This window comes from Ciona robusta, chromosome 6 (assembly GCF_009617815.1).
Source record: "Ciona robusta chromosome 6, ASM961781v2".
In the NCBI taxonomy this organism is placed as follows: Eukaryota; Metazoa; Chordata; class Ascidiacea; order Phlebobranchia; family Cionidae; genus Ciona; species Ciona robusta.
Window position 1 is genome coordinate 1,203,664 of NC_143240.1, and position 15,527 is coordinate 1,219,190.

General features: G+C 37.1%; 2 protein-coding genes and 1 long non-coding RNA gene across 4 annotated transcripts; 1 reads left to right on the forward strand and 2 right to left on the reverse strand.

Moving 5' to 3' along the window:
- Positions 1–2,391: 2,391 nt before the first annotated feature.
- On the reverse strand, positions 2,392–4,708 carry LOC149734711 (uncharacterized). Of its 2 annotated transcripts, XR_016385213.1 has the most exons (3): positions 4,568–4,708; positions 3,509–3,580; positions 2,392–2,729 (listed from the first exon to the last, which is right to left on the reverse strand). It is a non-coding gene; the product is annotated as an uncharacterized LOC149734711 (long non-coding RNA). The 2 variants fall into 2 exon arrangements; XR_016385212.1 differs by lacking the exon at positions 4,568–4,708 and having other exon boundaries at positions 3,509–3,813.
- On the forward strand, positions 2,573–7,271 carry LOC149734712 (uncharacterized). Its single transcript, XM_089880162.1, has 6 exons — positions 2,573–2,744; positions 3,822–3,882; positions 4,590–4,729; positions 5,737–5,856; positions 6,132–6,197; positions 6,373–7,271. The coding sequence occupies exons 1-6, from the start codon at positions 2,573–2,575 to the stop codon at positions 6,555–6,557; spliced, it is 744 nt and encodes a 247-aa protein (XP_089736288.1). The 3' UTR covers positions 6,558–7,271.
- On the reverse strand, positions 6,567–15,272 carry LOC149734713 (T-complex protein 1 subunit theta-like). Its single transcript, XM_089880155.1, has 12 exons — positions 15,114–15,272; positions 14,688–14,778; positions 14,008–14,087; positions 13,574–13,667; positions 12,963–13,070; positions 12,221–12,349; positions 10,910–11,035; positions 9,965–10,113; positions 9,365–9,538; positions 8,620–8,826; positions 7,591–7,794; positions 6,567–7,091 (listed from the first exon to the last, which is right to left on the reverse strand). Exons 1-12 carry the CDS (start codon positions 15,171–15,173, stop codon positions 6,864–6,866), a joined length of 1,650 nt encoding a protein of 549 aa, XP_089736281.1. The 5' UTR covers positions 15,174–15,272; the 3' UTR covers positions 6,567–6,863.
- Positions 15,273–15,527: the final 255 nt, after the last annotated feature.

Below are 15,527 nucleotides of genomic sequence, written 5' to 3' on the forward strand. Positions count from 1 at the left end.
CAGAAGTACACTGTTATTGGTTTATTATTTGTTCACGCTCATTTTCTTCCAACTAAATGTAAATATAGTATAGTGTGGAAAGATGGGACACCTTTTCATTCTGTTTTCTCGTCCCATTTCGTAGTACACAAAAAGCATTTAAAGAATTATAAAAATGTTCCCTTACAACTTCGATAGAACGTTGTTATTTGTTTAAAACCCTATCATGATATTTGGATTTTATGTGCTAAAGGTGATACTATATGGTGCTTAAAAGGCCATTTTGTTGGGTGTTATTGTTGTCTATATATATTCCGTGCGCACTGGTTTCTGGGTCGTTTTATAGGCTTATCTAGAACGATAACTGCTTATCGGGGAAGTCGTGGAACGAACTGCAAGGTCTGGAGCTAAATCAAACACCCCTGCTGTTACGTATCTAGACGCTGCAGTTAACACGCTGTTCTTTTGTTTGTGTGTCTTTCGTCGTGAAATTGTTGCGTGTATGAGCGTGTTGTTGTCTGTAGTAAGGAGAGATGACGATACGAGAATGAATAAATGAATGAATAGAGAACGGGAGGAGAGGAAATACAGTAGATAGTATAACTGAGATTCAATAGTAAAGTTACCTAAATACGTTGAGTGCTGCCTAAGTTACGTGTTGTTGGGAATGCGAGAAATATACACAACGTTTTAGCTACAGTGAATTAATGGAACCAGCTTTAAGACCAGCATAAGAACCCGTCCGTCACCCGTAAAAAACGTGACAATCCACAAAGAAATAGTCACCAACAAAGTAACATAATTGGTAACTCGTAATAGCTGACGCGAAGTGTATGAAATATGTTATAACGGCTGTCGTATTCCAGCCACGCAAGGATAAAGTAAATTGCATTCATTCATACTTTAGTCAGTGTGTCTCCACACTCAGTTTTGTTTGTTTTTTATATGGTATGAAAAACAAACACTTTATAACATTATTAACAATATATTCAATAAGCTGCATACATATGATCAAAGTTAGATTGGTTGATACAGTCCATCTAATAGATAGGTAACGTATATAAGCTCTAATCAAGGAATATACTACATGCGTGTCTGGTGTATAAAAAGACATCCGTGTTATAACTCGACAGCGAGCATGAGGTGTATGAATACACCATGTGTGTCTGGTGTATAAGAAGACACCCATGTAATAGTTCGACAGTAGGCATGAGGTGTATGAATACACCATGAGTGCATAAGAAAATACTCACGTTACAACTCGTGTGGTTTCTAGGCTCCCCGTGACTATTCCAACTACCAACCACAAATTTGGGGGTGGAGGTCGTAAATTCGATTTACACCGTTAAGAAACTCGGTAAATCGGTTTTACAATATAAAAAGGGCATGGTAAATTGCTTTTTTTCTCACGAAAAAACGGTTTTACAATATGAAAGCACATGGTAAATTGTCTTTATCTCACGAAAAAGCGGTTTTACAATATGAAAGCACATGATAAATTGCTTTCACTTCTTATTCCAATGTTTATTTATACTGCGATGTGTATTAATGTAATGCACTTGTTTCTAAATTCTATATAAGTGTTCACTCGAAACTGTTTACTGTGAACTTTTGGAGGAATTTCTTTTGGGGAGTTTTGTTTTTTCATCATGTTCCAATCTTTGGATCAATCTTCTTTAAGGTCGACTCCCCCCATTGTACGGGTTGTGTCCTTACGCACACTTTCCTTCCAATTAGAACTTTAATATGTTTAATTAAATGTTATTTATTTAATTTTGACATTGTATCGTCTCTCAGACTCTCAGACTCTCAGACTCTCAGACTCTCAGACTCCCAGACTCCCAGACTCCCAGACTCTCAGACTCTCAGACTCACAGACTCTCAGACTCACCAGACTCACCAGACTCTCAGACTCTCAGACTCACAGACTCTCAGACTCCCAGACTCCCAGACTCCCAGACTCCCAGACTCCCAGACTCCCAGACTCCCAGACTCTCAGACTCTCAGACTCTCAGACTCTCAGACTCTCAGACTCTCAGACTCTCAGACTCTCAGACTCTCAGACTCTCAGACTCTCAGACTCTCAGACTCTCAGACTCTCAGACTCTCAGACTCTCAGACTCTCAGACTCTCAGACTCTCAGACTCTCAGACTCTCAGACTCTCAGACTCTCAGACTCTCAGACTCTCAGACTCTCAGACTCTCAGACTCTCAGACTCTCAGACTCTCAGACTCTCAGACTCTCAGACTCTCAGACTCTCAGACTCTCAGACTCTCAGACTCTCAGACTCTCAGACTCTCAGACTCTCAGACTCTCAGACTCTCAGACTCTCAGACTCTCAGACTCTCAGACTCACAGATTTTTGGCGGACCAAAGTTTCACTCAAACCATATCGTTGGCGTAAATGTTAATTCCTGTCTTTTAATCTGTTTTATTTATTCTATGTGTGGCATAAACACAAAATTCGTCACAAATATTGAATGTTAATGTTATTTCTCACGTCATACAACCGTAGTGTGACGTAGAAAATACCAGTAAATTCAAATTTCTAAAGTAAAAATAAACACCTTTTATCGATAATTTGACTTCAAAATGCACAGGTACAGCATAGCACACGGTACTAGGGACTCAGGTCTGCATAGAGGTTCTACATTTTCGTCATACTCCTTGGCGTCAGCCCCGTCGCAACAAGTTCTTGGACAAATTGGACTTCCGCTCAACTCTGATAACGGCACTTCACCTTTTATAACTGTAAATTATGGAGGTAAAGTATATAATGAAACTTTTTTTTGCATTTTTAACTTAATATAATCTCTATGTACGATACTGTAGGGTAAAATATATACACATTTCTACTTTTTTTTAAACATTTTAAAATGCTCTTTTAAAGTCATGTGCATACCGTCTTATAATTATGTAAACATTCTCTATTTACTAACAAATTGGGGATAAAAACGAACGAAATATAGACCATCTTACCCCAACAATATATGTTTCAATATCACTACTTAGTTACAGTAGAGTAGAAACACTACTTAGTTACAGTAGAGTGAGAGAAGATGGGACACCTTTTATTCTGTTTTCTCGTCCCATTTGATATTAAACAAACAACACTCAAAGAATTTTTAAACTGTATCCTCACGACTCCCATAGACCGTTGTTAATTGTTTAAAACACGATCAGAGTATTTGAAGGTGTCCAATCTTCCCCCACCCCACTTTATAGTTTAGAATTAGATGTACCCGTATCATATTTCTGACTATTTTAACCAATGTTGCTCCAAAAAATAAAAACCAGTTATAGTATTCTAGAGTAAGATGCGATACCGTTAGCACCTAAATCCTGTATTTCCTGATCGTAATTTTAAAAATTAACAACGCTCTTTTAGAGTCGCAGAATTACGGTTTTATAATTCTGTATAATAACTGGTTTACTATACCAAATAAAAACAAAAAGAATGAAAACCTATGTCATCTTACCCCAACATATTTTTACAACTGTATGTAATTATAGTCTTAGAAGGCTTACCGTGCACGCTTATCAGCTCAACTTTATCCCAAACCTCAGGTCCGCTGACATGACTTTCTATAGGACTTCATCCTTATGGAAGAGATAGAAATTATACTCTAATGGGTTGTCCAAATTATCAGCCATATACATAATAAATATATAGAAGAAAATCACCAAAAAATTAACATACATGGCAACTCGTAACGAGGTGTTTGGAACAGAACACCTGTGTTATAACGACTGTCGTTTTCTAGCCACGAGAATATAAAGCAAGTTACATTCATTTATACGTTTTAATAAGTTATTTTATCTTTGTTATTATTGCTTGCAGATGGCCAACAAGTTCTTGTCAACGTAGATTGCGCAATATTGCATTTGTTTTTACACCTAAGGTACGAACGTTCATATGGTTTTAAATATATACTGATAGTGTAGCGGTACAGGTTTTAATTTGTGTATAATATAGTAGGGTGGGAAAGGACGGAACACCTTTAGCGCCTATTACCTAAATATTCCGATCGTGTGTTAAACAATAATTAACGGTCTATGGGAGTCATGAGGACAAGAAAATAGAATGAAAAGGTGTCCCATCTTCCGCACACTACCCTATAAAAAGTTTTAAAAAGCTGTTTTATAACTTAATGATTATTGAGATATAAACCATTAGTAATTAGTAAACTAATAAATAACACTTTTTTATCTTCAAGTGACGGTGCGACTCCAAAATGTTGAATTATTTTTATACCTCATGCCAGCTTCGAGTTACGACGCATGTAACTTTAAAAGTAATACCATACCGCTTATATGCCCACCGGTTCGAGGCTCATCGCCGCTACCATTGTGGGCGTATATGTCCTTTGGCAAGACACTTAACGTTAATTGCTCTAACCCAGTGGTCACTAATGGGCTGTCCAAATTATCTGCTATATATAAAAATCCTCCCAAAAAAATGGTAACTCATAAGCTGGCATGAGGTGTATGAAACAAAACACCCGTATTATAACGACTGTCCTTTCTCCTTACTCGAGAATAAATAAATTACATTAATGCATGCATTCATTTATATAATAAACTTACCAAAAGGTTTAACTTCTTATAGGGCACGTTATGTGGCGGACGGCTGGCAGTTTGACGAAGACATAATGATTACTGGGCCGCCTATAGTTGAGAAACCTCCTTCGCCAACCAAAGAAGATAGATTGAAACGAGATTTAAATCCGCTCCAGCCGAAACTGTTTAGTAAGATGCGATTACATATATTGTTTCTGTAAAATAGTATATCTAGTAGGGTGGGGGAAGATGGGACACCTTTAGCACATAATATCCAAATATCCTGATCGTGTTTTAAACAATTAACAACGGTCTATGAAAGTCATGAGGACATAGTTTCATATTTCTTTGAATGATCCTTGTTTACTACTAAATGGGACGAAAAAAATATAGTTAAAAAGTGTCCCATCTCCCCCCATCATACTGTATATATAGTGGGTAGGGGAAGATGGGACACTCTTTCATTCCATTTTTTCGTTCTATTTGGTAGTAAACAAAGAAAAATTAAAGAATTATAAAACCGTATTCCTACGACTCCCATATACTGTTGTTAATTGTTTGAAACACGATCAGGGTATTTTGATAACATGTGCTAAAGGGGTTCCGTCCCCCACCCTACTATAGATAAATGAATGTAACTTATTTATTCTCGCATTGCGAGCACAGTGGTTATTACACGGGTGTTTTGTTTCATATATCCAGTGCCCGCTTACGAGTTACCACTACTGGGTCGGAGCAATTTACGTTAAGTGTCTTGCCAAATCTGCAATATCGTAGTATGGGGGACACCTTTTCACATAATATCCAAATATCCTGATCATGTATTTCCAAATGGTACGAAAATATAAAACAAAAATGTGTCCCATTTTCTCCACTTTACTATAGTAGGGTGGGGGAAGATGTGACACCCTTTCAATCTATTTTCTCCTCCAATTTGGTAGTATACAAACATTCAACGATTTTTTTTTATAAAACTGTATCCTCAGGGCTCCCAAAGACCGTTGTTGATTGTTTAAAACACGATCAGAATATTTGGGTATTTATGTCAAAGGTGTCCCATCTTCCCCCACCCTACTATATATATATTACAAAGACATATATATATAAGCGCCCACAATGGCGGCAGCATTCAGCTTATTTTTCAAACTAAATCTAGCCAATCTCACAGTTAATAAAATAAAACGTTATACCTTTAGCTTGCTTTGATTTGCTGGACGAAGGACATGCACCTTTGGAATTCTGCAACAAAGACCCGATGACTAAAGTTCGGAACTTTGTCAACGACAGAGCGACTTACCTGTTCTGCAAAGTGAAACGTATGTAACATAGTACATATGAATGAATGTAACTTACTTTATCCTCGCGTGGCCGGAAAACCACAGTCGTTATAACACGGGTTTAACAGGGCATACAATTTAATAATTCTTTGAATGTTCTTTGTTTGCTATCAAATGGGCTGAGTAAATAGAATGAAAATGTGTCCCATCTTACCATTATTATATTTTAATATGGTTTATCAAACATTCAAAAGACAGTTACAGTAGGTAAACATACATTTAAACTTATACGTTTAACTTAGTGTTAAATACAGGTACCCATAGCGGTGTTATAAAAGAAGCAGTTCCTCTACTTGCAAAGACACCGTTGGAGTTAAAACGTAAATATAACTTTTTACAATTATAACTGAAAATTTTGTTTCTTAAACTACTAAAACTACGTATTTTTGCCAAGACACCAATTTTTGAAATTTCAATTTCTATTAAAAAAATCGGAAAATTTACCTAAAAACCTTTGACATACCTTTAATATTTGTGAATAAAATCGACTTGCAGGTCGAATTGATACCGTTCTTCGCACAATTGAGCGCTCAAACAAGCGGCGAGGAGGCCGGGGTACAGACAGATCTCCTACGGGGAAAACGAGCCTGCTTCCCGGCAGGAGAGATCATCGGCTTAGCATCACATCGCAGTCAAACCGAACATTCGCAAATGTGGTGCGAAACTTGCAAACCAAGTGAAACTTGGTATTAAACATTGAAATCGCATTTAATTCACTTTTTCGACGAAATTTTTATCAAAACTTGAATTTTCTGTCTAATAGAAACGCGCAAATATTAAATGGACGCGTACAAAACACAAAATCAAACATGCTCAACGCCATGCTACAAGTATATGGGGAACAAAGTCTAATGACGTCACGACAATGACGTCATGAAGCAACGACGTCACGAAAAACGTCATCAAATCAATCAACGGCAAAATACCACGAGTATAAAGTAACGACGCCAAATTTTAATGACGTCATCACCCTATGACGTCACAATCTATTCGTCGTCATCTTTATCCCAATCTCCGCCCTGTTTTGGTGGCTTGGGCCCGCCAGCTGCTTTTGCCATAATTATCTGGTCAACACTGAGAACGGTCACCACTGCATTAGTGGCCAGCCTTATAGCCCAATGCTTGGTCAGGTACTGGTCGAGAATTCCTTCTTCTGCTGCGTCGATAACGTCGCCTGTTTCGATGTCAACTCCTTTGTTTGATCCATTATCCTCCTACGGGTGATTTTTGGTAAGTTTGAGTTATAAAGAAAAAACAAAGAAAAAAAAAATATATATATATATATATATATAGTAGGGTGGGGAAAGATAGGACACTTTTTTATTCATTTTTTCTTCGTTTCATTTGGTAGTAAAAAAAAACATTCAAAGAAATATAAAACCGTATCCTCACAACTCCCGTAGAGCGATGCTAATTGTTATCTATCCTTACATGACAGAGCAGAGCAAGTTGTTTTAAGTTTGTGAGACGATTTATTTAATGTAACTTATTTATCTTCGTGTAGGTGAAAAACAAGGTGTTTTGTTTCATACACCCTGTGCCAGCTTACGAGTTATCGTATATGTAACCTTATACACAATTATAAAATAAATAAAAGAACAAACGTAGTTTTATCCTCGCGCGGCTGGAAAACGACAGTCATGATAACACAAGTGTTCTGTTTCATACACCTCATGCCAGCTTACGAGTTACCATACATGTAACTTCTATTACCTGATGACTTGCATACAACTTAGAGACTACTTGAGTAGGATTCAAGCCAGCATTTTCAGCGAGAGCGCGAGGTACCACCTCTAATGCTTGCGCAAACTTTTTAATCGCATATTGCTCCAACCCCGGACAGGATTCCCCAAACTTTGCAATTCTTTTCGCGAGTTCTATCTCGCAAGCTCCTGCTCCAGGAACCTGTCTCTGGTCCTATGAAAAGTAAAAAAATGTTACAATAGTGGTACTGCATCATAGGCGCCAAACTTTTGAAAATACAGGGGAGGCACAGCTATAAAGTCACCCATTCTTATGAAACAAAATTGAAATTATTGATTATAATGTTTACTAAATAACACTGTGCAGGGAATTCCAGGGTTGGCCTGGCCACCCTGCCAACCCAGGTTTGGCGCCTATGTACTGCACTATAGCTTTCAACATACTTTTTTAAGTAATTTCACCCATTTAATTAGTTTTTACAAGATAATGTAAAAATAGAGGTACAGTATCATACTTTTAACATCAACAGTTTCATGCATTTTTATTGAATATTTTTAAAGTAGTTTTTACCCATTGCATGTTTTTAATACCTGCCGAAAATTAGTATTGTAACATATAACAACACAACCTATTGTAACAACTTATTGTAGTCTACATGGGTAAGGGCCAGGTTAGAGAACCTAGGATTTGGCCCATTACCCCCAACAACCAGACTGCTTATAAGTTATAAGAACAAACAAAGAAATATATATATAGTACGCTAGTGAAAGATGGAAACCATTTTCATTCTATTTTCCCGTCCCATTTGGTAGTAAACAAAGAATATTCAAAGAATTATAAAACTGTATCCTCACGACTTCCATAGACCGTTGTTAATTGTTTAAAACACGATCAGGATATTTGGATATTATATGCTAAACGTGTCCCGTCTTACCCCACAGAACTATTTCTTGAGTGGCATGGCAGTGCCTGTTTATGAGTTATTGTACAACAGATTACAAGCTACAAATACCCAAACATGAAAAACAGCAAACTTACCCTTGTAATGACTTTGAAATTATTGACTCCGTCATCTACTGCCCTCTCCAGGTCATCTAGAATATTCTCAGTGGCCGCACGGAGCGCCAGAGAGCATATTTTAGTGTCTTCTTTTGATGAATGCTCAAAAATGACCACACTACGGTCACCAATCTCGTCTTGACGAACGATACTGCAGTGACCTGCCTCCTCTGGTGTAGGTGGCGTCTGGTGGATGAATGTAACTTATTTTCTTGCGTAGTGGGGCAATGATATCTTTATATTTCTATTCTGTGGGTGAGGTCCTGCAGTGCGCCATGGGACCTAGGGTTTAGGCCAGGGTTGGCCTATTACCCCGATAGTCGTTATAACACAGGTGTTCTGTTTTAGGTACCTAATGCACGATTTTGTTACTCTAGTGGTGGCAGCGTTTAGCCTCAAACCTGTACCCTCTTGTCTAGAGGTGAGTGCTCTAACGACTGTGCCACTACAGTGCTATACTGATAAATCAAGAATAGTTCGACTGGTGGCATGGGAGTGGAAACCATGGATAAGCCACTCAAGTTCCCACCCATAAAATAAATGACAAAACCAACCAAAATTCATGCCTGCTTATCCACACACTGGAATAGCTTCAGAAACTTTACTGTGGCAATGAATAAGCCACTCAAGTTCCCACCTACGAAAATACAAATAACCAAGGAAAATTCATGTCTGCTTATCCACACACTGCATCAAATCACAGCCAATTAACTGTCACACTTACCAGTCTCGGCAAAGCAGTAGCATTGATAGTTTTACACAGTCTCCTGAGGTCCCACTTTGAGTTAAGTCTAACCACCATAATCTTGTGTTTGTTGGCGAAATGTAGAGCTAGATCTGACACTTTTCCACCAGATACGATCACATTAATACCAGTATCCACAATGGCTTTAACTTGCTGAAAAAAAATTAAAAAAAAATTATATAATTGTCTATTATAGACTATAAATTGTGTTGAATAAATGGATGATTGTAACTTACTTTATCCTCGCATGGCCAAAAAACGACGATTGTTATAACATGGGTGTTCTGTTTCATACACCTAGTGCCAGCGTACGAGTAACCGTGTATGTTACTTAATGGGGTATTTTTTTGTGAGATTTTTTTAATAATGGCTGATAATTTAGACAACCCATTAGTGACTACTGGGTTGAAGAAATTGCTGTTAAGTGTCTTGCCCAAGGACACATACGCCACAATGGTAGCAGCACAAAAAGTGGGTCAAAACCCTTAAATACTAAAAGGGCACCTATGCCCCTTTTTGGCTTACACTATTTTGAACCCACATAAAGATCATAACCCACATAAAGATCATATAACTTACAGCATCCAGAATGTTTTCTTCTCCCGTGCTAAAGTTGAGCAATTCCTGTGCATTCTTCAGCAATACTGTGCCTTTAGTTTCAGTATTAAGCATATCAAATGGACAAGTGTATACCGCTACTTTTGCGTCTTTAATATTCTTTAAGTCGCCTAAAAAACGAAATAAATAATAACTTTATTTGTCTCTTGGATTACAGTAGCAAAGATTTAGAAATATTTTAAACATAAAGACAGGGTATGGCGACAAAACAACAGGTAAAAAAATATTTACATTTAATTGGAAGAAAATATAACTTAGGGATGAAATCTTAGGGGTGTAGCCAGTCATGGGACCTCAGTTTCAAGCCTAAGTTGGTCTATTACCCCAACACCCAGGGTGTTACCAACGATTAGTGACCGTTTGGAGCAGTAAGTGTTAAGATTTTGCCCAAGGACACATACGCCTAAAAAGATTTGCCCAACGACACATACCTCCGAAAATGTCTGCCCAAAGACACATACACGCAAAAAGATCTGACCAAAGACACATACACCCAAAAAGATCTGACCAAAGACACATACACCCAAAAAGATCTGACCAAAGACACATACACCCAAAAAGATCTGACCAAAGACACATAAACCCAAAAAGGTCTGACCAAAGACACATACTCCCAAAAAGGTCTGACCAAAGACACATACACCCAAAAAGATCTGACCAAAGACACATACACTCAAAAAGATCTGACCAAAGACACATACACCCAAAAAAGTCTGACCAAAGACACATACACCCAAAAAGATCTGACCAAAGACACATACACCCAAAAAGATCTGCCCAAAGACACATACACCCAAAAAAGTCTGCCCAAAAACACACACCTAAAAAGGTCTGCCCAAAGACACACATAAGTCTCAAACAGTATTCTCGAACCGGACCTAACACCCCTTTAATAGTTACACTTACTTTCACATTCTCTTAAAAACATCATTCCGTTGACAAGTTGTGACGAATGGACTCCAGATCCGAGTAGTTTGATCACACGAATGTTATCTACGTTGAACTGGATGCGATTTGGTGGCAGTATCCCAACTGTAATAGGGATGTGTATTGTTAAATAGTAGGGTGGGGCTTTGAATGTTCTTTGTTTACTACCAAACGGGACGAGAAAATAGAATGAAAAGGTTTGTGTTATAACTCAATTATGAATGCATGCGAATTTGTTTATGTGTCAGATATATAGGAAGACACCCATGTTATAACTCAACAGTGAGCATGAGGTGTATGAATACACCATGTGTGTCTGGTGTATAAGAAGACATTATGTTATAACTCAACAGTGAGCATTGGGTGTATGAATACATCATGTGTGGCTGGTGTATAAGAAGACACTTATGTTATAACTTAACAGTGAGCATGAGGTGTATGAATACACTATGTGTGTCTTGTTTATAAGAAGACACCCCTGTTATAACTCAACAGTGAGCATGAGGGGTACGAATACACCATGTGTGTCTGGTGTATAAGAAGACACTTATGTTATAACTTAACAGTGAGCATTGGGTGTATGAATACATCATGTGTGGCTGGTGTATAAGAAGACACTTATGTTATAACTTGACAGTGAGCATGAGGTGTATGAATACACCATGTGTGTCTGGTGTATAAGAAGATATTATGTTATAACTCAACAGTGAGCATGAGGTGTATGAATACACTATGTGTGTCTTGTTTATAAGAAGACACCCCTGTTATAACTCAACAGTGAGCATGAGGTGTACGAATACACCATGTGTGTCTGGTGTATAAGAAGACACTTATGTTATAACTTAACAGTGAGCATTGGGTGTATGAATACATCATGTGTGGCTGGTGTATAAGAAGACACTTATGTTATAACTTGACAGTGAGCATGAGGTGTATGAATACACCATGTGTGGCTGGTGTATAAGAAGACATTATGTTATAACTCCACAGTGAGCATGAGGTGTATGAATACATCATGTGTGTCTGGTGTATAAGAAGCCTCATGTTATAACTTAACAGTGAGCATGAGGTGTATGGATACATCATGTGTGTCTGGTGTATAAGAAGCCTCATGTTATAACTCAACAGTGAGCATGAGGTGTATGGATACATCATGTGTGTCTGGTGTATAAGAAGCCTCATGTTATAACTCAACAGTGAGCATGAGGTGTATGAATACACCATGTGTGTCTGGTGTATAAAACACACCCATGTTATAACAAAACAGCACATATTTTACCCAAAACTTACCACAAGCTTCAGCAATTAACTTTGAAAGAAAATCTTCGTTTCCATACTGTTTGCTTGCCAGTGATGTTTTCAATGCTTTAGTTACAACATTAAGATCTCGAAGGTCTGGCACAGTGTTGCAAACCAGGTCTGTAAATACAAACCAATGGTATTTTAAAAAGTTATCCATTTTGGATGTTAAATTCGTATTCTGTTCTATATGGGTGAGGTCCTGCACCAAGGCACGCTATGAGTCCTCGGATTTATGCCAGAGTTGGACCATTACCCTAACTTTGCATATGCACATTCTAGGCTATTCTATATAGGTGAGGTCCTACAGCGTGGCATGCAATGGGTCCTAGGATTTAGGCCAGAATAGGCTAATTACCACATGTTATATTCATTACATTATTTAATAAAAAGTTGTTTGGGCGAAAAAGTAAATTTAATTTTATTACAAGGGGAAAATTCATTTGCGCTGGTGAACTCGTACATATTGGCAGAACTCATACATACGTATTGGTACTCATACATACGTATTGGTAGATATGTAAACAAAAAATGTAAAATAGGAAAATGAACAGTCTTAATGCCTGTATGAGTGCATGATTTTCACTTTTTCTGCAAAGTTGAGTACGGGTTGCATGAAACGCTTAAATTGGTTTTCCAGGTGTTGGGGTAATGGCCCAAATCTAGGCTAAATCCCAGGTCCTTGACAAGGACCTCACCCACAAAGAATAATATATAATTATATAGTATTGACCTGGTAAAATCTCCACAGCTTTATCACAAGCTGCCTCAAAACCTTCAGTAACTTCTGGCACAGAAAGTCCCATCCTAAGAAGTTCTTCTGCAAGTGCTAACATTGCTCCTGAAATAGTAATTTGTGAGAAAAATGTTGTATAGTAGGGTGGGGGAAGATGGGACACAGTTTTGTTCCAATTTCTCGTCTCTCCCATTTGATTTGGTAGTAAACAAAAAATTCAAATAATTATAAACTTGTATAAATGAATAAATGTAAAACTCACTGTATTCTCGCGTGGCCAGAAAACGAAAGTCATTAAACACAGGTGTTTTGTTTCATACACCTTGGGCCAGTTTACAAGTTACCAAGTATGTAAATTTGTGGATAATTATTTTTTTAATTTTTTTTTAATTTTTATGTATGGCTAATAATTTGGACAACCCATTAGTGACCACTAGGTTGGAGCAATTGACGTTAACTGTTTTGCCCAAGGACACATACGCCCACAGTTGGAGCAGTTGCCGTTAAGTGTTTTGTCCAAGGACACATACGCCCACAATGGTAGCAGCGAAGAGCTTTGAACCCATTACCTCTAAGTAAAATTTGCATAGCTTTGCTAACTAACTGACCTGCGAAAATGAGGACAAAGTTTGTTCCATCTCCTACTTCTTGTTCACACATTTGTGAGGCAATGACCACCATCTTGGCTGCTGGGTGTTGAACCTGTTTATATAATTGATTAAATTTACTGTATAAAAGGGCCCACTAGTTTCGTGCTCTTGCATATTTATTTTTCTATTTTGGACCTTTGCAAATTCATAGATTTTAATGTATCAATAAACTAATGTAGCTTGCTTTATGCTCGCGTGGGCGGAAAACGACAGTTGTTATAACACGGGTGTTCTGTTTCATATACACCTCGTGCCAGCTTATGAGTTACCATGTATGTTACTTTGTGGGTAATTATTTTAGCAACATTGCACACATATGCTTATATTCTTTATGCAGTAATGCATATACAGCATGCTAAAATCTACCTGAAAAAATACATTAGTGATATTACCTCCAATTCTTTCAGTATAGTAGCAGCATCATTTGTTACAAAGAGTTTTTCAATGTGGTTGATAACCATCTTATTCATTCCTTGAAATAAATAGGTAAAGGTAAATACAATGTAAGTTATTTATCTTCACATGGCTACAGACGGTTTATAACATGGGTGTTCTATTTCATACATCTCGTGGCCCAATCTGCAGAGTATGGCATGTGCACAAGCGATTTTGTTTACGAACTTTTGGTTATGCACGCCAAAATTGGTCCCACACACGCCAATTGGTTAAACAATGAAAAAAAAACTGTATTAAATTAAATAGGATTTCTTAACGTAGCTTAAAACTGTAAGTGCTATGCAGATCTTGCCAGGAACTGCCATATTTTGCAGATTGGTGGCTGTTTACATGGCATAGAATATGCAAATATGTGGATATTTATAACTTTGTAATTTGGGCAAACGATTAGTAAGGTGTTAAAACAATGAGCATTAAGTTTCTTGATGTAAAAAGGACATAAATCTAATGATCTTATAGTTTTAAACATATATATATAGATACAAACAACACATGTTTTTCTAAAATGAAGTTTTGGCACTAGTGAAGAATCTTCCGGTTCATAGCAGAATAGGCTGGTGGAAAGTGTTAGTGGTTGGTGGTGGAAGACTCTTCACTAGCACCCAAGTTTTTTTACCATGGGGTCCAAATGCTGACTGAGTGGTTTTTGAAAGCTCTTTGCAAGCTTTGATGTTACGATACACAGCTTCTTCAAGGCCTTGAAAGTTCTGTAAGAGCAGAAGAGTTAAATCAGAACATATTACATTATAAATTTGCTAGTGTTTTATTTTAGAGTGTAATACGCATGGAGATATTGCTTATATTTGTTATAAGTAGGAATGCACTATAGAGAATTTCAAATCCTTTTTATACGAATCTAATTAAACGTTTCGGTATTCTGTTATTTAAATGACGTCATCATAGTCATTTCTTGCATATTTGTTGTTTTCAGCATAAATATTAACTTTCCGATCATGACTACAAACATATATATATATATATACGAAAACGAAACTTATAAATATTGGGTAATTTTTTTATTAATCTATGACATAAAATTTACCTTTGCGCCGTCTTTTAACATTTGGGCAAAACCTGGTGCTTTGGGAACTCGGAACGCCATTTTTAGGGATATTTAAAAGACACAGTATTACCTAACTTAAATATTTAACACAAACTTCCTGGAAAATACAACATCTGTTAAATTCGAGCTCTAACCAAGACTTTACTCTAGAACATTCTAGTTCAAACGATTTTTTTATTTGAACGCATTGGCGAAAACGTACGGTTAAAACCGATAGCACATAAGCAATTAAGTACAAAATGTACTAAGTTTAAATAAAAATGTTTTACACCACAGTAATATATTTTTAATATAATGCCTGAAATAAACCTAATTATGGCTTATTTAAAAGAAAATTGCATCATTTGTGCTATTTTAGTCCTAGATACAAAAATATTTTTAATTAATAACACA

What these genes read in the sequence shown, in the direction of transcription:
- LOC149734713 (XM_089880155.1), bottom strand. Translation starts at nt 15,173, where the DNA reads ATGGCGTTCCGAGTTCCCAAAGCACCAGGTTTTGCCCAAATGTTAAAA. An exon ending in GTCAGCATTTGGACCCCATG is followed by an intron (nt 14,088 to 14,687) that starts GTAAAAAAACTT and finishes ATTTATTTCAAG; the next exon opens with GAATGAATAAGATGGTTATC. An exon ending in AAGAAAACATTCTGGATGCT is followed by an intron (nt 9,539 to 9,964) that starts GTAAGTTATATG and finishes ATTTTTTTTCAG; the next exon opens with CAAGTTAAAGCCATTGTGGA.
- LOC149734712 (XM_089880162.1), top strand. Translation starts at nt 2,573, where the DNA reads ATGCACAGGTACAGCATAGCACACGGTACTAGGGACTCAGGTCTGCAT. An exon ending in CATTTGTTTTTACACCTAAG is followed by an intron (nt 3,883 to 4,589) that starts GTACGAACGTTC and finishes AACTTCTTATAG; the next exon opens with GGCACGTTATGTGGCGGACG. An exon ending in GCTCCAGCCGAAACTGTTTA is followed by an intron (nt 4,730 to 5,736) that starts GTAAGATGCGAT and finishes TTATACCTTTAG; the next exon opens with CTTGCTTTGATTTGCTGGAC.